This window comes from Callithrix jacchus, chromosome 3 (assembly GCF_049354715.1).
Source record: "Callithrix jacchus isolate 240 chromosome 3, calJac240_pri, whole genome shotgun sequence".
NCBI lineage: Eukaryota > Metazoa > Chordata > Mammalia > Primates > Cebidae > Callithrix > Callithrix jacchus.
Window position 1 is genome coordinate 56,501,265 of NC_133504.1, and position 24,271 is coordinate 56,525,535.

The 24,271-nt window shown below is 37.8% G+C and overlaps 2 protein-coding genes across 8 annotated transcripts in view; both read left to right on the forward strand.

Moving 5' to 3' along the window:
- The window catches only part of MGAT4D (MGAT4 family member D), a 63,176-nt gene extending 58,973 nt beyond the window's left edge, over positions 1 to 4,203 (forward strand). The window contains 1 exon segment of the mRNA XM_078366067.1: positions 4,054 to 4,203. Within this exon segment, the coding sequence (XP_078222193.1) occupies positions 4,054 to 4,203 (150 nt within the window).
- A 524-nt stretch (positions 4,204 to 4,727) lies between these two features.
- The window catches only part of CLGN (calmegin), a 54,289-nt gene continuing 34,745 nt past the window's right edge, over positions 4,728 to 24,271 (forward strand). Inside the window, exons 1-3 of one of the 7 annotated variants that reach the window (XM_078366484.1) lie at positions 4,728 to 4,898; positions 8,041 to 8,134; positions 22,520 to 22,672. In XM_078366484.1, coding sequence (XP_078222610.1) covers positions 22,529 to 22,672 — 144 coding nt within the window. In that variant the 5' untranslated portion in view covers positions 4,728 to 4,898; positions 8,041 to 8,134; positions 22,520 to 22,528. Of the gene's footprint in view, positions 4,977 to 5,272; positions 5,468 to 8,040; positions 8,135 to 22,519; positions 22,673 to 24,271 lie in introns of those variants that run through there. The other 6 variants (XM_035292916.3, XM_035292917.3, XM_008992678.5 and 3 more) reach the window with 6 other exon arrangements.

The following is a 24,271-nucleotide window of genomic DNA, read 5'->3' on the forward strand; positions in this document are numbered from 1 at the left end:
AAAATATCTAGGAATACAACTCACAAGAATGTAAGGGACCTCTTCAAGAAAAACTACAAACCACTGCTCAACAAAATCAGAGAGGACACAAACAGATGGAGAAACATTCCATGTTCATGGTTAGGAAGAATTCATATCATGAAGACGGCTATACTGCCCAAAGTAATTTACAGAATTAACGCTATCCCCATCAAGCTACCATTGACATTCTTCAAAGAACTGGAAAAAACCACCATGAACTTCATATGGAACCAAAAGAGAGCCCACATAGCCAAGTCACCTCTAAGCAAAAAGAACACAGCGGGGGGCAGCACACTACCGGACTTCAAACTATACTACAAGGCTACAGTAATCAAAGCAGCATGGCACTGGTACCAACATAGAGATACAGACCAATGGAACAAAACAGAGGCATCGGAGGCAACACAACATATCTGCAACCATACAATCTTTGGTAAACCTGACAAAAACAAGCAATGGGGAAAGGATTCCCTGTTTAATAAATGGTGTTGGGAAAACTGGCTAGCCATGTGCAGAAAGAAGAAACTGGACCCCTTCCTGACACCTTACACTAAAATTAACTCCAGATGGATTAAAGACTTAAACATCTAGGACATAGGAGTAGGCAAGGACTTCATGAACAAAACACCAAAAGCATTGGCAACAAAAGCCAAAATAGACAAATGGGACCTAATCAAACTCCACAGCTTCTGCACGGCAAAAGAAACAGTCACTAGAGTGAATCGGCAACCAACAGAATGGGAAAAAATTTTTGCAGTTTACCCATCTGACAAAGGGCTGATATCCAGAATTTACAAAGAACTCAAACAGATTTACAGGAAAAAAACAAGCCCATTCAAAAATGGGCAAAGGATATGAACAGACACTTTACCAAAGAAGACATATGAGGCCAACAATCATCTGAAAAAATGCTCGTCATCACTGGTCATCAGAGAGATGCAAATCAAAACCACATTGGGATACCATCTCACGCCAGTTAGAATGGCGATCATTAAAAAATCTGGAGACAGGCTGGGCGCGTGGCTCAAGCCTGTAATCCCAGCACTTTGGGAGGCCGAGGCGGGTGGATCACGAGGTCAACAGATCGAGACCATCCTGGTCAACATGGTAAAACCCCGTCTCTACTAAAAATTACAAAAAATTAGCTGGGCACGGTGGTGCGTGCCTGTAATCCCAGCTACTCAGGAGGCTGAGGCAGGAGAATTGCCTAAACCCAGGGGGCAGAGGTTGCGGTGAGCCGAGATTGTGCCATTCCACTCCATCCTGGGTAACAAGAGCGAAACTCCGTCTCAAAAAAAAAAAAAAATCTCAAGACAACAGATGCTGGAGAGGATGTGGAGAAAAAGGAACACTTTTACACTGTTGGTGGGAGTGTAAATTAGTTCAACCATTGTGGCAGACAGTGTGGCGATTCCTCAAGGCCTTAGAAATAGAAATTCCATTTGACCCAGCAATCCCATTACTGGGTATATATCCAAAGGACTGTAAATCGTTCTATTATAAGGACACATGCACACGAATGTTCATTGCAGCACTGTTTACAATAGCAAAGACCTGGAATCAACCCAAATGCCCATTGATGATAGACTGGATTGGGAAAATGTGGCACATGTACACCATGGAATATTATGCAGCAATCAGAAATGATGAGTTCGTGTCTTTTGTAGGGACATGGATGAATCTGGAGAACATCATTCTCAGCAAACTGACACAAGAACAGAAAACTAAATACCGCATAGTCTCACTCATAGGCGGGTGATGAAAAATGAGAACACATGGACACAGGGAGGGGAGTACTAAACACTGGGGTCTATTGGAGGGAAAGGGGAGGGACAGCAGGGGGAGGAGGAGCTGGGGAGGGATAGCCTGGGGAAAAATGCCAAATGTGGGTGAAGGGGAGAAAGCAAGCAAAACACACTGCCATGTGTGTACCTATGCAACTGTCTTGCACGTTCTGCACATGTACCCTCAAACCTAAAATGCAATAAAAAATTAAATAAACAAAAATAAAATCATTAAAAAAAAATTTGGATCCTCAATACTTATGCAAATTTCTGCAGTGGGGCTTTTCATTTTTATCACATTGTCAGGCTGCAAATTTTCCAACCTTTTATCTTCTGTTTCCGTTTTAAAATGGAATGCCTTTAATAGTACCCAAGTCACCTCTTGAGTGCTTTGCTGCTTAGAATTGTTTTCCACTAGATACCCTAAATCATCTCCATCAAATTCAAAGTTCCACAATCTAGGGCAGGGGCAAAGTGCCACCAGTCTCTTTGTGTAAACATTACAAGAGTCACCTTTGCTCCAGCTCCCAACAATTTCCTCATCTTCATCTGAGACCACCTCAGCCTAGACCTTATTGTTCATATCACTATCCACATTTTTGCCAAAGCCATTCAACAAGTCTCTAGGAAGTTTCAAACTTTCCCACATTTTCCTGTCTTCTGAGCCCTCCAAACTGTTCCAACTTCTGCCTGTTACCCAGTTCCAAAGTTACTTCCACATTTTCAGGTTTCTTTTCAGCAGCATCACACTCCTGGTACCAATTTATCTTATTAGTCCATTTTCACACTGCTAATAAAGATATACCTGAGATGGACAACTTACAAAAGAAAAAGGTTTATTGGACTTACAGTTTCACGTGGCTGTGGAGGCCTCAGGATCATGGTGGATGGTTAAAGGGATGATTCACATGGCAGCAGACAAGAGAAGAGAGCTTGTGCAGGAACTCCCATTTTCTAACACCATCAGATCTCATGAGACTTACTATCACAAGAACCACAAGGGAAAGACACACCCCCATGATTCAATTACCTCCCCCCAGGTTCCTGACACCATACATGGGAATTGTGGTATTTACAATTCAAGATGAGATTTCGGTTGGGAAATCTCATCTTGAATTGTAAATACCACAGCCAAACCATATCAATACATTGCTAAACACTACATCATTCTCAAAAAGCCATACCTCTGGTCTCATTTTTAGATTATTCTTTCTTCTCTTACATTATTATCACACTGTATTATTCTGATGAAAAGTTGCCTATTAAACAAAAGTATACATATTACATTGAATCATCTTTTCAATAAGTGGCAAACAATTTTGGATATATGGTAAGGCCTTAAATTTCAAGGTAAGAGATGAGATTTCATTCTGTGAGTAATGAAGCGTCATTGGAAACTATGGAATGAGCTAAGGATTAAACTACAAAATGTCAGTGAGAGGCTCTGAAGGGGAGCAACTAGTTGGGCAACTCTAAGTAACAGTTTCTAAAGGAGTGAGAACCTAAACTAGAGAAATGGTACAGGGATTGAAGGGGGTAAGGACCTCTTTTAGATGATTTTACAGAGATAGAGTTTAATTTATGGAGGCAGTGAATGCAGCAGCCAAAGATTAAACAATGTTCTCAAGGTTTTGAGTATTATGTGACCAGGAAGATACTACTAAATCTTGCGAAAATTCACTGTTTTTACACTTATAGTTTTCAGCTTCTTCATTGCAAACTTTGAATGGATCCTTTAAAAAATCCTTCTCTAGCAAATCAAGTGTATTTGTTATGGGCCATGGAAATATGTTGAATAATAGAAGTCAGAAAGAAGGAAGAAAGAAATAAAGGAGAGAATGTTACAAAGTACCTCAAATAAAATTTGTCCTTTTAACCAGTAAACTTTAACACTATCCAAAAAGGCTCCAGGAGGTGACAAAGTCAAAAGCTTAGAAATAGTGCTCTTACTGAAGCAATGTGAAAAAATACTCATTATTGATCCCTAGCCAATAATGATACACTGTGCATGGAATGCCACCAATTCCTTAAGATTGAGACTCTTCAACAAGGATGTTAGACTCAGAACTCAAATGTTGTTATCTCTTCTTCCAATAATTGTTACTATACCAAATTCAAAGCCAAAATTTACTATAAAATATCAGTAGTAAAAGCTGAATGATCCAATATAAAAAGGGCAAAGCAGCTCATGATTGAACACTACGTTTATGCTGTATGTAGTTTTCTTTCATTGTGTTTGAAACTACAGGCTCTGGGAGAGACAGGCCTGATTTACATCCTGTTTCCACTGTTTACAGGTTGTGTAACTTCTAGCAAGTCATCATCAGTTTCATCACCTTGGTTGCTGCCAAGGTTAAACAATGAACGTAAGACCCTTAGAGCACAACGGGCACAATAAATGTTAGCAGCTCTTATTAATAGTGTTGTTGGAGAGAAAAAGAACGTGTTGTTTTATATACAATGTATTCATTATGTTAACATTTAATGTATCTGTCATATACACTCACCAGACAGGAAAGCTCCTTACTAATCACCATGGCCGCATGTCTGTTATCTAGAACTCTAGAGAAAGCCTAGAGCCCTGATCTTGCTGCACTTATTACTGGACAGTGTTCATAAATATGATTTACATAAAATTCAGGACCCGATCATTGTGCAACAAGAGGTAGAACTGCAAGGTCTGCGGAGAGGGCGGACGCTCAGAGGAGGAAAAGTCTTTGGACTTGCAGGAGCTTCTCCTCAGCTTACCCGTCAGCAGTGTTCACGCCACAACTGGTCGGCACGAGACCTGGAGGGCGGCGGTGGTGCTGACTGGCAGTGCGACTCCCCCTGGAGGCGGTTGAGTCCCTCGGAGCTGGAGCGCGCCGCAAGCGCCTCGGGCGGCCACCGCCTCCGGCTCGGGACGCACGCGCATGCGCGGTTAGTAGTCGCTGCTGTGCAGCTGCCGGCGGAATTGGTCGGAGGAGACGCGGGGACCTAGAGGCAGCGAGTAGGACATCTGAGCTGTCGCTGCCGAAAACAGGTCCGCCGGAGAGGTTCGTGAGCAGCAGGCCGCTCTCCTGCTGTCCCGCTGCCCTTTGAGTGCGGATTGGGGTAGGAAGACGCGTAGTTGCTACTTCCCTCAGACACCCGGTTATTTTGCGGTCAGAGGGCTGAACCGGTCGGGGCCAGGTGAGGGTGGATGCTGAATCTGGCGATGGGGCTGCAGCGAGAGAGAGTCGTGACGGGGGTCTGGTGGCCCCGTGGGTGGATGCAGGGGGTCGGTGCCACCTGGGTCCCTTTGGGTCTCCGGCACCGCCGCGTCCACCTGCTGCGCCCGGACTGGGGCGGACGGGCGCGGGGACAGCTAGGTGCCCAGCCCAGCCTGCCTCTCCTGCAGGCTTGAGGAGCCGCCGGGAGCCGAGGCCGTTATGCCAGCGGTTGCCATTGCAGCCCCGTTCCACGCTCGAGCCCTGGGGCGCTCTCCCAAGGGGTGTGGAGGGGGCCCGGGGCGCGTCCGGGCGCTGCTTACTCCGCTGGCTGCTCCTCACAGAAACGCAAACTAGACCAAAATAGGCTCGGCTGTCACAGTCTCCACCTCTGTGGAAGCGAAGGAACCCTACCTCGCGGCGGCTGGGCCAGGGACTCCCGGCCACTCCCTGGATACCCGCGCGGAGCTCGGGGTGCGCCGCCGGGGGCGGGCGAAAGGGCTGGGTTGTATCCGGAGAGGCCCTAATTACTAGACTCATTATCGCCCCAGGCCTGTTTACCAACAACAATCAGACACTTTCGCTGATTTTGTTTATAGCATCTCCCCAAGCAACAAGGAGGAGGTGTTTGCTTGGGAGTTAAAAGCAAATGGCAACCAAAGCTCAGGACTGGGAGAGTAAAGGTATATAACGTGGACACAGAAAGAAGTCTCAAATTAGAAGAGGGTTCATTAACATAGGAACTTTTTGTTGCGTAAAAGCAGGCAAAATCCCGATCTCATCTGATGATTTTGCTTGCTTTACAAATGTCAACATCACTCGAGGTAGCCCTCCTTTTGGTCATTGTAAGTTTGACCTCTTTTCAGTTCACAGTTTTTCCTACCCATCTGGTTTGATCTTCCAGTCACATTTACATCTCATCCCTAAATCCTCAGAACGAGATATTCTGTACTCTGTTTTATCTAGTTGTTAAGGTAAATTACTGGGTGTAAACGATTTAACTATGTTGATACGTCTGTGGAAATTGAACAGTGTTGTAAGTTACCTGTAGTATTTTTAAAGTACCTAATAAATTTTAATGTTTTTAAATAGAAAACTAGAATTGTGAATTTTTATTTATTTATTTATTTATTTATTTATTTATTTATTTATTTATTTTTGAGGCGGAGTTTCGCTCTTGTTTCCCAGGCTGGAGTGCAATGGAGCGATCTCGGCTCACCGCAACCTCCGCCTCCTGGGTTCAGGCAATTCTCCTGCCTCAGCCTCCCTAGTAGCTAGGATAACAGGCACGCGCCACCATGCCCAGCTAATTTTTTGTATTTTTTTTTTTTTTTTTTTTTAGTAGAGACGGGGTTTCACCATGTTGACCGGGATGGTCTTGATCTCTCGACCTCGTGATCCACCCGTCTCGGCCTCCCAAAGTTAGAATTGTGAATTTTAAAGGACCTTTAGATTGTCTAGTTCACATCACAAATGAGAAAACAGGCCCAGAGCAGTTTTAATCACTTGCTTGTTTAATAATAAAACTAGAAACTTGGTGTGATGGTGCTATTTTTGGTGTTCTATTATATCATTCTATGTTATGTTCCTGAAGCCACATGGCAGCTCAAACTTTAAGTAACGGGATTGTCAAATACCACTTCTGGTATATGCCAGTGTTGGTCAAATCCTCAGTCAGCCATTGAAACTGAATAACAGCAGAAAGGCCTTACAGTTTTAAGAAATAGCATGTACAGAAGTGTGTTAAATAGGTATGTTGAGAGTGAAAGAAGGGAGTCTTAGGAAGGACAGAGTTTATGCTAAGAGCTACAGAGAACTATTGAGCATTTTAATGAATAGGTAATAAATTGGGACTTGTTTTACAGAAAGATCATGCTACCAAGAAGGTGGAGAACAGCTTTGGAGATTGGTAGCAATGAAAGTGAACAGACAAAGTGGTAGTTTACTAATTTCAGAAAGGATCGATTTCTAAATTAAGGCTACGGCATGTGGATAGAGACATTCAGAAATATACAAATGAATTTAGTTCCAATAACATGAATAATCAATGAGAACATAGATAATGACAGAGTACCACACTGACTGCTTTGGTTGACTAGAGATGCAGTTAATGGGAGAAGGGAATTAAAGAGATAGGCAGATTTGGGAGGAGAGAACAGGTTCAAATTACTGAAGGCTTTGAGACATCTTAGAAGATGGGTAATACTTTGAAACTAAAATGTGACTTCTGAGCTGTGAATAAGGTTTGGGAACTCTTTTGTAGGTAGAGGCCAAGGGAATATGTAATGTAAAAAGAGAGCCTGGGAATAGACTCCTAAGGAACACCAACATTTACAGAAAAATAGATAAAGTACCCATGAAGGAGGCAGAAAAAGGAAAGAGAATCAGGAGCGATATTATAGAAACCAAGGGAGGAGGGGGTTTCAAGAAGGAGTCAGGCAGAAAGGTCAGAAGGGCAACAGGCAGTGGAATAACTGAAAAATGTGATTGCACTTACCAACTAAGGCTTGGTTAGCAGAAACAGTTTCAAAGTAGCCAGAATTAAGAGTGTAAGAGTAGTAGGAAGAATATTAGTTTTTCATTACTACCATAACATTACCATAAACTTAGCAGCTTAAAGCAACACAATTTATTTTCTCATGGTTCTATAGGTCAGAAGTCTGCATACAGGTCTCGCCAAGTTAAAATCAAAGTGTTGGCAGGGCAACACTCCTTACTAGCAGCTCTGAGGAGTTGGCTTCCTTGCTTATTCAGGGTGGTGGTAGAATTCAGCTCCTTGTGGTTGTAGGACTGAGATCCCTGTTTCCTTGCTAACTGTCACCTAAGGGCTGTTTTCAGCTTCTAGAGGCCACCCCCATTCCTTGGCTCATGGCCCCTTTTCTCCATCTTCAAGGTCCCCAGTGGTGACTGAGGAAATGTCTTCTACCTATCTCTCACTGCCTTTTCTACTTTTGAGAGTCCCTATAATTGCAAGGGGTAATTACATCTGGATAAGCCAGGATATTCTCCCTATTTTAAAGTCAGCTAATTAGCAATTCTCTTTGCAGAGTTCCATCTGCAAAGCCCCTTTTGCTGTGTGAGGTAACATTCACAGGACCCAAGTGTGGACATCTTTGAAGGACCAATATTCAGCCTGTCCTAGTAAGTTATAAATATTAGCAGTCAGTGGAGACAGTCTTTCCAGAAATTTTGTTGTTAAGGAAAGGAGGTACCTATAAACATTTATATTATCTAGCATCTGATATGTAGTTCCAGTAGTAAACCTTACAGTTTATCCTTGAGCTTTTAAACTAAGAATGCTTATATCTTCTGAAATATCCTAAAATTTGTGTGAGCACTCTTTACAAAACTGTAGAGTGCCATACCATTATAAGGTAGTATATAAAATTGATAGTATTCATATGTTTATGTGTCCTTTAAGCTGCTTTAAAATCTTTGTTGGAAAAAAGGCCATTTAACCAACTAAATATAATGTGGATACACATCAAAATATGACTTTGAGAAGATAAAGCCCACACAAATTGGAATGTGTGTCTAAAGGATGAAACAATAATAAAATATTTCTCATTGTGTAGTATATTTTACACTTAGAACTTTAGCCATTTAGTGAGGATTAAATAATGTTGTAACCTTACAGCTATAATAAAAGGAATATAGAGCTTGAAGCTAGACATAACTTTGAGTATTGTCTCTTCTGTGTAGACTTGGCTAAGTAACTTATCTCCCTGAGCTTCACTTTCTTTATGTGTAAAATGGAATCCTCATACCTTTGCCATAGGGTGCTGTAAAGATTGGAATTAATGCACACAGTAAGTACTTAAAAAGTGTACTTCTTGTTCTTTCACTCTTCCCCTTTTATTTCATGCATCTGTCCTTGTCCTAGAGAAATCATTCTGTCCTTTGCATCTCAACTTTTTTTTTTTTTTTGAGATGTAGTCTCACCCTGTTGCCCAGGCCAACCTTGGATCACTGCAACCTCCGCCTCCTAGGTTCAAGTGATTGTCCTGCCTCAGCCTCCTGAGTAGCTGGGATTACAGGTGCCACCACCATACCTTGTTAATTTTTGTATTTTTAGTAGAGACAAGAGGGTTTCACCATGTTAGCCAGGTGGGTCTCAAACTCCTGAGCTCAAGTAGTCCACCCACCTTGACCTCCCAAAGTGCTGGGATTACAGGTGTGAGCCACTGTACCAGGCCTGCATCTCACTTTAAATATTACTTCCTCAAACAGGCTTTTCCTGACCACCCCCACCCCGCCGTGATTTAAGTTAAGTTTCCCCAATTACCAACTGTCACAACTTCTTTACTTTTCTATCACTTATTATAGTTTACATATTATACTAGGTTTTTTTTTATTATTTGCTTTTCATCCTGCTCTTCAAAATCAGGGGTTATGTACATTTTGCTAATTACTACAAATGCAGTGTCTAACATACTTCTGGGCACATGCTTGACAACTATAAATATTTTTGAATGAATTAGTAAATGATGAGTCTTATTATTTGCTGGCTGACATGCCCTGAATTTCTTGAGTGAAACAGCCGTCAAGAAATATAAATCCCTGATGCAGTTTATTCTGAATCATGCTAGTTGCTTCTGTGAAAAATGATATCATTTCAAATCAAGTCTTGCAGCTTCTTTGGAAGAAGGCTACCTTTCTAACAGGCCACCATTAGCTCCCTCCCTAGCTCATTTGTAATACCTCCAAGTGAATTTTCAATGGTCACAGTAGCCAGATTGATTTCAATAATACCCTCTAATTTTGGTGAAAATTTGTCCAGTATTACTTGTGTGATGTGGTAGCAAAAACTTTTTAATTTTTCAGCTTACTATCTTTTCCATTAAAGTAAATTATGATTAGGGTTTTGAAAATATAGCATATCTGTAGCATGACTGAAAAACTCACATTAAGAGATGTTCCTTCCTAGATGTAGATGCATCACTTAGCAGTGATATGTTCTGAGAAATGTGTGGTGATTTTGTTGTGCAAACATCATAGAGTAGACTTACACAAACCTAGATGGTAGAGCCTGCTACAAACCTAGGCTCTATAGTATCACCTATTGCTCCTACGTGACAAATGTGTACAGCATGTTACTGTACTGAATACTATAGGCAGTTATAACACAATGGGAGGTAGTTATATATCTAAACATAGAAAAGGTACAGCAAAAATATGGCATAAAATATAAAAAATTGTATATCCATATAGGACACTTACCATGAATGGAGCTTGTGGGACTGGAAGTTGTCCTGGGTGAGTCAGTGAATGAGTGGTGAGTGGATTCTCAGGATGCCCTAGGGCATTACTATACACTGTTGTAGACTTTATAAACACTGTTCACTTAGGCTACACTAAATTTTTTTAAATTCTTGAATGATAAATTAACCTTAGCTTGCTGTAACTTTTTTAACTTTATAAACTATTCAATTTTTAAAAACTTTTTGACTCTTTGGTAGTTAACACTTAGCTTAAGACACAAACACATATAATTGTATAAAAATATATTCTTTATATCCTTATTCCAAAAGCGTTTTTCTATTTTTATTTTATTTTTTAATTTTCTAAACTTTTTTGTTACAATTACAGACATAAACCCACATGGTAGCCTAGGCCTATACAGGGTCAGGATCATCAATATCACTGTCTTCCACCTCTATATCTTGTCCCACTGGAAGGTCCTCTGGGGCAATAACATGCATGGAGATGTCATCTCCTATGATAACAGTCCTTTGTTTTGGAATACTTCCTGGAGGTCCTGCCTTGAGGCTATTTCACAGTATTTTTTTTTTTTTAAGACAGTGTCTAACTCTGTCACCCAGGCTGGAGTGCAATGGCACGATCACAGCTCACTGAAGCTTTGGTCTCCCAAGTTCAAGTGATCCTCCTGCCTCAGCCTCTCAAGTAGTTGGGACTACAAGTACCCACCACTGTACTTAGATAGTTTTTTTATTTTTCATTTGTGGAGTTGGAGTCTCCTTATCTTTCCCAAGCTGGTCTTGAACTCCTGGGTTCAAGCCATACTTTTTATTTTATGAGTATGAGTACACTCTAAAATAATGATAAAAAGTATAGTATAGTTCATATATAAATCAATAATATAATGATTTATCATTACCCATATTATGTATTGTACATAATTGTATGTGCTATACTTTTAAGTAACAGGCAGTGCATTACATTTGTTTACACCAGCAAAACCACAAACGTGAGTAATGTATTGGGCTACAATGTTACAACAGCACTAGGCTATAGGAATTTTTTCAGCTCCATTATAATCTTATGGGACAAGAGTCCATCGTTGACTGAAATGTTGTTATGTAGTACCTGCCTGTAAACTTTAAAAATATGATTAACTCTCTTGTATTAAGTTAGGTCATAAAACTTCAAGTTGTCTGGATCATTACTTCCTTTATCTACAGAAATGCTTTAACCTTGAATTAAGTTTTAACAATATATCCCCAGTGGTAGAGGGCCAATGATAGAAGCATTGCCACAACTATTTCTCTCTCATAAAACCATAAAGATGTCAATTGTATAAGGATTCATTTCATAACTTTTTCCAGGAACTATAGAAAAGAATTTCCATACCCACCCACCCCCAATGATCTTGCAGACTTATATGGACAGTAAAAACTCACTTATTTTATTTCTAATTGCATAGAAACCCTTATGCAAAATTTGCTGCTGCAATAAAAAAACTCATCCAAATTGATTCAGTGGTACCATCCATTTCCTGTTGGTCAGTATTATGCACAAGCACACTTTTTGGCACTGTGAATACAGAAAGGAGAGAGTTCCAGCTCTTATGAGATGATATTTTGTCTGTTTTTTGTTTAGAAAGTTTCAGGCTACTTTTTTGGAACTATATCCAGGTAGTATAAATTCTAAATAAATAAATACATTATTATTATACTGTGTTTGTAAACATAGTATTTTGAAAATGGTGCTACTAAGTCAGTTTTAATTTTAGTATGTAGCTGTGGTTTAAAACCCAGTGTAAAAATAGTTCATTTTTTCTGTAATTAGTACAACCAAATAATATTTCCATATTGAGGCTTTTAGCTCTGATTATTTCACTAAGGTTAGTGGTATCTCACTTTTATAATATCAGATCCAGACTCTTTTAAATGCTTTGTAGTACTTCGTTGCCTAAGCCACCAGAAACTTGGCATTTTCTACTATTATTTCTGCCATTACGATTTTTTCTCATTTTGTCATATGTTTCTTGAGATATGTTTACTGATTCTGGGTCATTCTGATTTAAAAAATATGTACCCACTTTTATTTAACAGTACATATTAGTTATGGTAATGCTCAAATGGAAAAAATTTAAAATTTTAGAGATAAAACACTATTTTTAGTTTCTGCTGTTCTAAGGTGTAGATAGATGGATATAAAGGTTAATTGTTGTGTGTCAACTTGACTGAGCTATGAATGCCCAGATATTTGATCAGATATTATTCTGGATGTGCCTTGTGAAGGTGTTTTCTATTAACATTTGAATCAGTAGACTGAGTAAAGCAGATTGCCCTCCACAATGTAGATGGCTCTCTTTGAATCACGTAAAGGCCTGAATAGAGCAAAAAGGCTGACCCTTCTTCAAGGAAGAGGGAATGCTTCCTTTCTGACTGCTTGATTAGGATATTAGTCTTTTCTTGCCTTGGGACTTAAACTGAAACATTGGTTCTTCTTGGGTCTTGAACCTGCTAGCTTTCAGACTAGAGCTTATACCATCTGCTCTCCTGGATCTCAGACCTTTAGACATGGACTAGAACTACACCATTAGCTCTCCCAGGTCTCAAACTTGCTAACCTCAGGTCTTGAAATTTCTCAGCCTCTGTCATCAGGAAGCATACCTTGGAGATATTGCTAGTTTGGTTCCAGACCACCACAATAAAGTCAAATTACAATAAAGTGAATCCTTTGGTTTCCCAGTATAAATATTATGCTTACACTGTACTGTAGTCTAAGTGTGCAGTAGCATTATCTAAAAAATGTATATGCTTTAATTTAAAAATACTTCATGGCCAAAAATTGCTAAGGATCATGTGAGCCTTCAGCAAGTCATAATCAAAAGCTGGTGGAGGATCTTGACTCTGTGTTGATGGCTGCTGACTGATCAGGGTGAAGGTTAGGGTAGCTGTGGCAATTTCTTAAAATAATATAACAAAGTTTGCCCAATCAACTGACTCTTCCTTTTATGAAAGATTTATCTGTAGTACATGACCCACAGAACTTCTTTCAGTATTATAGCCAATTGTCTCAAACCCTGCCTCTGCTTTGTTAACTAAGTTTATACAGTATTCTAAATTATTTGTTGTCATTTCAACATTCACAGCATCTTTACCAGGAGTAGATTTAATCTCAGACCTTTTTGCTCATCCATAAGAAGTTGTTTTTCATCCGTTCAAATTTTATCATGAGATTGAAGCAATTTAGTCACATTTTCAAGCTTCACTTTTTATTCTAGTTCTCAACAATTTCCACCACATCTGCAGTGACTTATTCCACTGAAGCCATCAAACTCATCCATAAGGGTTGGAATAAACTTCTTCCATACTTGTATTAATGTTGAAAGTTTGACCTTCTCCCATGTATCATTAATGTTTCTAATGGCATCTAGAATGGTGAGTTTTTTCCAGAAGATTTCACTGTATTTTGCCAGACCCATCAGAGGAATCACTGTCTCTGGCAACTATTACCTGATGAAATGTATTTCTTAAATAAGACAAGTTACAATTACTACTTGATTCATGGACTGCAGAATGGATATTATGTTAGCAAGCATGAAAATTATCTCCTTTTACATCCCAGAGCTCTTGGGTGACCAGGTACATTGTCAATGAGCAGTAATATTTTGAAAGGAATCTTTTTTATTTTTTGAGCAGTAGGTCTCAACAGTGGGCTTTGAAGTCGTCAGTAAACCATGCCGTAAACAGATGTGCTGTCATCCAGGCTTTGTTGTTGGCATTCTAGAGCATGGGAAGAGTAGGTTTAACAGAATTCATAGGGCCCTAGGCTTTTGGGAATTATAAAGGAGCATTAGCTTCCACTTAAAGTCACCAGCTACATTAGCTCCCAACAAGAGAGTTAGTCTGTCCTTTGAAGCTTTGAAGCCAAGCATTGACTTTCCTCTCTAGCTTTGAAATTCCTAGATGGCATCTTCTTCCAATAGAAAACTTTTTGTCTGCATTGAAAATCTGTTGTTTAGCTACCTTCATCAATTATCTTAGCTAGACCTTCTGGATAACTTGCTGCAGCTTCTCCGTTAGCACTTGCTGCTCCACCTTGCACTTTTATGTTCTGGACACAGTTTCTTTTCTTAAACTTCATGAACCAACCTCTGCTAGTTTTCATCTTTATGAAGTGAGTTAGGGCTTGCCCTGAGTTAGGCTTTGGCCTAAGGGAATGTTGTGCCTGGTTTGATCTTCTCTCCAGTCCACTCTAACTTTTTCCATATCAGCAATAGGCTGTTTTACTTTTTTTATCATTTATTTGTTCATTAGAGTAGCACTTTTAATTTCTTTCAAGAAATTTTCCTAAAAAAAAAAAAAAAAAGAAGTTTTCCTTTGCATTTACAACTTGGCTAACTATGGTTTAGGAGGCCTAACTTTAGGTCCATCTTGGCTTTTGACAGGCCTTTCTCATTAAGATTAATCATTTTTAGCTTTTGAGTTAGAGACAAGCTACTCTTCTTTCCACTTGAACACTTAGAGGCCATTGCAGGGTTATTAACTGGCCTAATTTCAATATTGGTGTGTCTGAGGGAATAGGGCAGCCTGAAGAGAGGGAGAAAGACAGGGGAACAGCTGGTCGATAGTCAGAACACACACAACATTGATTGAGTTCACTGTCTTATACAGGTGTGGCTTGTGGAGCCCCAAAACAATTACAAAGGTCACTGATCACAGATCACCATAACAGATATAATAATTAAGAAAAATTTTGAAGTGTTGCAAGAATTTTTAAAATGTGTCACAGAAACATAAAAGTGAGCATTGTGTTGGAAAAATGGCAGCTGTAGATTTGTTCAATGCAGCATTGCCAGAAACCTTCAATTTGTGAAAAATGCAATAAATCAAAGTGCAGTAAAATGAGATATGCCTGTATGTGTGCACGTGCACGCACGTGTGTGCACACACACACACACACACCCTGTTGATTCTGCTTCTCTGATGAACTCTGACTAATCAAATGGCTCTCCTCCAAGTAATGATTCAGGAATTCTGCAACTTTGTACCTTGTAATTCTGCCATTTTCAAACATGACTTTCAAAATTGCATCAAATCAGAAGGGGAAAGATCATGAAGAATTATAAATCATAAATATGGGAAGTTCTTATGGGCCGCACCTGGCAATAGAATGCAGATGTTCTATTTACATTCTATTGGCCAGAACTCAGTTCCCTGGTCACATCTAGTGCCAAGGAAATTCCCTTGGTGATCAGCAATTTCTCCCACACTTTACAACAGATATTGCATATCCTGTGATTGTCTTTTTTTGTGTGCTCTACTTACCTTTGATGTGACAGAGAGCATTGCTTCAGTACCAGTACATAAACTACACTTTATAATTTGTAATTTGGGTGTGGCAGTGGAGATCCAGTAGGGTTTTTAGGTAATATTGGTGTAATTCTTTGAAGTATACAAGACTACTTGATCTAGATTTCAAAGATTGGGAAGAACAGTATCTCATGCATGGATAAAGTTGCTTGAGCTTCAATTTGTTATTGAACTAGCACAAAAACAGTGCAGAGAACATACATGAGATCAAAGATACATGTTGGTGCAAAAGAAAACAGTTCTTTAGTGCCTCCCTTCTTATGAAGGCACAACTGATATTAAGTGATCTCAGCAAGCCTCATGGAGTGAGGAATAATAAGAAGTTTGGAATCCTTGGCCTGCTACCTTTTAATTTATAATGAAGGAAGTGGGTGATATTAGCACTAAATGTTCTTCACTATACCATATGAATAAATTCTTGCTGTACAAAAACTGCATAACTTAGAACAACCATACAGTAAAGAAATAGATACTTAACACCATAGGCCAACTAAACATAATAAACATATGGAAACACTGTACCCAGCAATAGCAGAACGCAAATTTTTCTTAACTGTACATGGAACATTCTCCAGGATAGATTATGTTAGGCCACAAAACAAGTCTTTTTTTTTTTTTAGATGAGGTTTTACTCTGTCACCCAGGCTGGAGTGCAGTGGTGTGATCTTGGCTCACTGCAACCTCCACCTCTTGGGGTCAAGCGATTCTCCTGCCTCAGCTTCCTGAGTAGATGGGACTATAGGCACACACCACCATGCACAGCTAATTTTTGTATTTTTAGTAGAGACAGGGTTTTGCCATGTTGGCCAGGGTGGTCTCAATCTCTTGACCTCACGATCCACCTGCCTCAGTCTCCCAAAGTGCTGGGATTACAGGCATGAACCACTAAATCATACAAAGTAACTTTTCTGAACACAAAGAAAAGAAACTAGAAATCAATAGTAGAAGGAAAACAAGAAAAATTCACAAATATATGGAAATTAAACAGCACACTCCTGAACAATGAACCAAAGAAGTCTCAAAGAAAGTTAGAAAAACATCTTGAGATAAATGAAAATGAGAACAAAACATATCAAAACGTATGGGATACAGTGAAAGCAGTGTTAAATGGGAAATTTATAGCTGTTAAACACTTACATGAAAAACAAAGGATCTCAATTTAACAATCTAACTTACACCTTAAGGTACTAGAAAAAGTAAATGAAACCCAAAAATTAGAAGAAAGAGGAAAATAATAAAGATTACAGCAGAGAGAAACAAAATAGAGAATAGAAAAGCAAGAGAAAACCAGTGAAATCAAGAGTTAGCTCTTTGAAAAGGTCAACAAAAAATTGACAAACCTTTCACTAGATTGACTAAGAAAAATGAAAGAAGACTCAAATAAATAAAATTAGTAATGAAAGGAAATTATATCAGATTCTACAGAAGTAAGAGGGATTATAAGATAATGCCCTGAATGATTATATGGCAACAAACTGGATAACCTAGATTAAGCTGATAAATTCCTAGAAATGCACACCCTATCAAGATTAATCATGAAGAAGTAGAAAATCCGAACAGACCTAAAACTGGTAAGAGAGTGAATCACTAAACAAAAACTTCCCACCAGATAAAAGCCCAAGACCAGGTGACTTCATGGTGAGTTCTACCAAACATTGAAAGAATTAACCCAGTCTTCCTCAAATTTTTCCAAAATATTGAAGAGTAGTAAACACTTCCAAACTCATTCTGTGAGGCCAGCATAACCGTTACCAAAGCCAAAAACACTGCAAGAAAACTACAGGCCAATATTCTGGATGATTATTGATGCAGAAATTCTTAACACAATACTTGACAACAAAATTCAGTAGCATATTAGAAGAGTTATACACTATGACCATGTTGGATTTATTGCTAAAATTCAAGGATGAATCAACATAAGGAAATTAGTGTAGTATGCTACATTAACAGTGTAGGGAGGAGAAAACACATGATCATCTTTATTTGTGCAGAAAAAGCATTTGAAAGATTAAACACTCTTTTTTTGTTTAGATGCAGTCTTGCTCTGTTGGCCAGGCTGGAGTGCGGTGGTATAATCTTGGCTCACTGCAGCCTTCACCTCCCGGGTTCCAGTGATTCTCCTGCCTCAGCTAATTTTTGTATTTTTAGTAGAGACAAGGTTTTACCATGTTGGCCAGGCTGGTCTCAAACTCCTGACCTCAGGTGATCCACCCACCTCAGCCTCCCAAAGTACTGGGATTACAGACATGAGCCCTGGCCTGATTCAACATTCTTTCATAATTTAAAAAAAAAAAAAACAGTGAGTACATTAGGAATAGAAGAAAACTACCTCAACATAGTAAAGGCCATATATGAAAAGCCCACAGTTAACATCAGACTAAGTGGTGAAAGACTGAAAGCTTTTTATTTAAGATCTAGAATAAGAAAAGGATGCCTGCTTTTTTCACTTATTTCTTGCCAGAGAAATTAGGGAAGAAAAAGAAAGAAAAAAGGCATTCAAATTGAAAAAGAAGAAGTAAAATTATCTCAGCAGATAACATGATCTTATATGTACGTACAAAACCCTAAGGATTTCATAAACACAATACAAAAATCTGTTAGAAATAATAAATGAAGGCCAGGCATGGTGGCTCATGCCTGTAATCCCAGTACTTTTGGAGGCCAAGGTAGGAGGATCACTTGAGTCTAGGAGTTTAAAACCAGCCTGCACAATATGGCAAAAGCCACCTCTACAAAAAAATACAAAACATTAGCTGGGCATGGTGATGCTTGCCTGTAGTCCCAGCTACTTGAGAGGCTGAGGTAGAGGATTACCTGAGTCCAGGAGTTCAAGGCTGCAGTGGGAAGAGAACTGTCACTGCACTCTAGTCTGGGTAACAAAATGAGAGCCCATCTCAAAAAACAAACAAATGAATTCACTAAAGTTGCAAGGTAAAAAAATTAACACAAAAAAAATTAGTTGCACTTCTGTACACTAACAATGAACAGGAAATTAAGAAAACAATTCCATTTATAACAGCATCAAAAAAAATAAAATACTTAGGAATAACTTTAATCAAGGAGGTATTTGTACATTAAAAACTATAGGCCGGGCACGGTGGCTCATGCCTGTAATCCCAGCACTTTGGGAGGCTGAGGTGGGTGGATCACGAGGTCAAGAGATCGAGACCATCCTGGTCAACATGGTGAAACCCCGTCTCTACTAAAAATACAAAAAAAATAGCTGGGCATGGTGGCGCGTGCCTGTAATTCCAGCTACTCAGGAGGCTGAGACAGGAGAATTGCCTGAACCCAGGAGGCGGACGTTGCAGTGAGCCGAGATCGCGCCATTGCCCTCCAGCCTGGGTAACAAGGGCGAAACTCCGTCTCAAAAAAAAAAAAAAAAAACCTATAAAATGCTGCTGAAAGAAATTAAGAAACAAATATTAATAAATGGAAAGACATTGTGTTCATTGGGATTGGAGGTCTTAATAAAATGGAAGTACAACCCAAAGTAATCTATAGATTCAGTGCAATCCCTATCATAATCCTAATAGCACTTTTTGCAGGAATAGTAAAATTCATATAGAATCTCAAGGGACTCCAAATACCAGAACAATCTTGGGAAAGAATAAGTTTGGAAATCTCACATCTCTGTTTCAAAACTCATTACAAAGCTATAGTAATCAAATCAGGATAAGACTGGCATAAAGACAGAAATATATATCAATGAAATATAATAAAGAGCCTAGAAATCTCACATATATGTTCAAATGATTTTTTACAAGACCATTTTGTCTGAAAGGGCAGTCTTCTCATCAGATGATATTGGGGAAACTGACTATCCACATGCAAAAGAATGAGGCTGCAACCTTACCTGAAATCATAGACAAAAATTAACCCAAAATGGACTGAAACTTCTAAACATAAGAAAAACTATAAAACTGTTAAATGAAAACATGGAAAGCTTCATGACATTGAATTTGCCAGTAATTTTTAAATTTGACACCAAAAGTACAGACAAAAAATATATAAATTGGAAGACTCAAAAACTTCTGTGCATCAAAGAACACAGTAGAAAAAACCTATGGAATGGCAGAAAATATTTGCCAATCATATATTTAATAAGGGATCAATATCCAGAATTTGTAAAGAACTCCTACAACTCAAAAACAAAACCTGATTTTTAAAATAGGCAAAGGACTTGAATAGACATGTTTCCTTTGAAGATATGTAAATAGCCAACAAGCACCTGAAAAGATGCCCAGTATCACTAACTATCAGGGAAATGCAAATCAAGCCACAATATAATACTACCCCATACCTATTAGAATGGCTACTCTCAAAAAAAAAAAAAAAAAAACCATAATTTTGACCAAATGTTGACAAGGATGTGTAGAAATTGGAACCTTTGTGCCTTATTGGTGGGAATGTAAAATGGTATATCCACTATGGAAAACAGTATGAGAATTCAAAAAAAACACACAGAATTATCATATGACCCAGCAATTCAGCTTATAGGTATATACCCAAAAGAATTGAAAACAAAGTCTCAAAGAGTTATTTGTATACCCATATTCATTGCAGGATTATCACAATAGCCAACAGATGGAAGCAGCCTAAGTGTCCACTGACGGATGTATAAACAAAATATGGTATATACACGCAATGGAATACTGTCAAACTTTAAAAAGGAAGGAAATTTGATACATGCTACAACATGAATGAAGCCTGAGGGCATTATACTAAGTAAAATAAGCCAGCCACAAAAAGACCAGTACTGTATGATTCCACTTATATGCAGTACCTAGAGTAGTCAAAGTCATAGAGATAGGTAATAGAAAGGTGGTTTCCAGGGGCTGGAGGAAGGGGTAATGGGGAGTTGTTAAATGTGTACAGAGTTTTAGTTTTAGAGAATGAAGAAAGTTTTGGAAGTTAGTTGTACAACAATGAGCATGTATTTTACCACACAATTTAAAACCATTTGAAATGCAGACATTAACTACTTCATTTTCTTGTGGTATTACCCCAGCATCTGGCCTCTCAAATTTTCAGTACAGACCTGTCAATAGCTTACCTCTCTCTAAGAAATGAGATGTGACAGACCTCACAGTTTTGTTTGGAGCTTGGTAACATGTTGGCACTATTGTGAGATAGACTTCAAAACTGTGAACTTCATAATCTAATTCTCAATTTTCAGCTCGTGCTTCGTTGAAGAATGATAGGATACTGCAGCATTACGCAGAAAGCATTATCTATATTTCTGTTTTTTTTTTTAAGGAACAAATAAAAACAATAGAACTACATTGTCTACAGAATGGTTTGTAACCAATTGCAGTTCATTTGTACATTTCGCTTCTATTATATGGTAGCTGTGGCCATTTCTGTTTAAGTATCTTCATAACTTAACACTAACAATAACCTAAATTATAGAAAATTCCAAGAGTATTGAAAATGTATTTTGTTCCCACTTGTCTGGTTTCTTTTCATTGCCTTTTATCAATAAGGATATAATAGTGCACTGGGGTAAAATAAAAATGAAGGGTAGTATGATATAATAAAGAGAAGTTCTAATCTTTTCACATTTTCAATCATGAGACTTTCACCAAGTTTAAAAATCTGTTTTTGTTTTGTAGATTGGGAATAGCACCTATGCTACTCATGTCCTGGGCTGCAAAGATTAAATTAGCTAGTTCTTTTATGTAAATACATGAACATAGAATTTTAATGAAGAAGCAAACTTTCAAGATAAAGGGTTTTTTGAACATTTTTCTGAAGCATTGGCAACTATTTCTAAGGGAAAGTTAGGAAAACTATAATGTATAAGACAAATAAAATTGGGGTGCTCTAGTTGAATTGAGAGTAGAGTTCCAGATAGACCACTGCCTACGTGGCTTTCTCGAAATTCTTCCTTGGCAGCCCAATACACCAGAGCACAAACAAAGCACTTAGAATGTATTTTTTTCAACAGATTAATTATTTGGAACCTGAAGTATGCGTTGATTTGAAAGAGAGGATATGGGTCTAAAGCTATATTAATGTTCATTATTACTACTATTATTTTATGCATTTCTATTTTGCTCAAAAGTTATTAATAGCAAGTCAAACAAAATACCTTTTACTACGTAACATGGAAGGCTCTTCAACTTTTAGAACAATGAAACTTTTAGAGTTCACAATTAATAAGCAATTTGCAGATGTACTAATTTCTGTGCCAGTAAGTAGAAAATTAAGGAAATAAACCTATTTTATTGTGTCAAATTGATCCCTTTACATTTACTTCCTTATCCCAGTTATACCTCTTTTGTGATTTAGGGAGATCAAAATCTCCTAATAAATGACAGCATATGTCATTTTTGTGTTGTCTTTGTCCATAAATACATAAGTAATTATGAAATCATGAAATTACAGTAATTATAAATGCAAAAGAACTTTCTCCATAGCAGTCTACCTGATTAGAACAAGCCTGGCATTTGTTTGGTCTTTGACTGTGATTTGATTTTAGCAAAGCACTACCACATTAAATTTGTGAGAAAAAATTTTTTGTATCTTTTTTTGGTGTTTATATATAAATGTATTTTGGTTTTATAATTACAAAATTTTCATTTTTATGTTTATATACACTTAAGCAACATTGTAATAAAAACAATTTCAGTGAACGTTTAGGAGTCATGATACCTTTTCTTTTAAAGAGGTCTACATATTATTTGTATTTGATAATTACTATCATCTATGTCTTTAGCTTTTGTGCCATTGGCTCTTTGTTTTTGGATGACGACATGCAGCTATAGAATTTGTTTCCTACAAGATTTGAAGTTTCTATTTTCACTGGCTCAAAGCATAATTTAAATAATTTCATTAGTGATTTGTTTTAAAAACCTTCCTAGAGTAAAGGAGCTATTATGGAGAAATTCATTCCTTCTACATATACTTAACACTTATTTTCACAACTTTGTTTATTTTCACTAATTACTTTTCACAGATATTCAATATGCGTTTCCAAGCCTTTTGGCTATGTTTGGGTCTTCTGTTCATCTCAATTAATGCAGAATTTATGGATGATGATGTTCAGATGGAAGACTTGGAAGAAAATTCTGAAGAGATTGATGGTAATGAAGGTGAACTTTCCACAGAGGTATGGTTATTGAGAAATGAGATGTAAATTATTCCTTTATATAGTACAATGAAAAGGATGATTCATTTCCGTGATAAAAGTCTTCATTTTAGAGATAGATAGAAAAACATTGATTTTTTGAAGTATTTTATTGCTTTATTTTTTAGAGTGTCCATGTACTCCAGAAATTTTTGCATGACACCTAGCACAGTTTCTTAAACAAATAAATATGGGGGAGGTATTTACTATCACAATAGGAGTTTGTCACTGGCTAAGGAGAACTACGCTTAGAATAAGATTTTTATTTGTATTTCTGACATTGCTAGATCCTTTCAAATAAAAGGCCATATAATTTACATTGCTCAAGAAGTAAATTATCTGTCTTTATTTCTCTGAGGAAAGAAAATGCTAAGAAGGAGGCTGAATTAGAAAAGGAAGTGATGATGAGGGGTGAGCATTTAGTAAAGGTGACTTATGTTTCTGTCTTAGCATTGTTAAGACATATATTTTAAAGTAGTGATTAACAGGAGTCTGAGAAATTGCAGGGATTTTTGTATGCCTTGACAATACGTAAGAGCTTTTACATTGAGGAATATTCATATTTAACCCTGTGATAGCCAGAAATATTTTTGATGGTGAGAAAGCATTAATTGTATTGTGCCAGCTACTCTTTGAAGGGCCAAGGGGAATAATATGTAGTTGTTATTACAGATTCCTTTATTTCATTTCCTTTTATTAAGAATTTTTGATTTGCAAATATGTTCTTTCACTGTTTAAGGTGAAGTGTGTATTTCCCCTGATAAATTTTAAGCTCTGCAAGGACAATTTTTTTTTAAGCCTAGTTTTATAATCTGCAGAAAATAAGGACTCCAAGTACTAATAGTGATTGACTTGGATAGTTATTACAGGGTCTTTGAAGGTTAATATTAATACTTCAAAGGAATTGACAAATAACTACCACTCTTGACTTTTTGGTGACAGTTTGAGAATATCATAAGAAGTGGGAAAGAATGATTTTGATGCTTCTAATTTTCTAGCATGAGTAATCTAGATTGGGTGAAGTATAAATAAAGGGCAAGATAAACTGATTTTAAGGGTGGCCTACTGAAGAAGTCTCATGTGACACCATTGCCCATTTTGTCAATCTATAAAAATATAAAGAACAGTAAAGTTGTAATTCAGTAAACTTCATAGAAGATTGGCAATTTTGGCAGCTGAATCTTGACTCCGTCAATAAATATGTGGAATTTTGTGTAATCACTGATTTTCCTCTATTAAACAGACAGGAAGTGTTATACTATCAGGGCGGGATAGGGACAGTAAAACACAGAAGTATTTCTGCACCCTTTTCCCTAAAGCATAATAGAAGATATCTCATACTAATCATACTATCACCAAAGGCTGATTCTGAGAGAACCCAGACAAACCTATTACTTTAGGCAAAATTTTATTTATTCATCAGCAGTTTAAATTATCTTTTGATAGTTTATCAATCTTTACTCTTTAAATTATTTTGTTGGCAAATTCTGTATCATGTCGTAAAAATGTATGAGCTTTGGAGCCAGTCTTGGCTTTATGTATAAGTTCTACAATTATCTAACTGTGCAGCAGTAAGCAAGT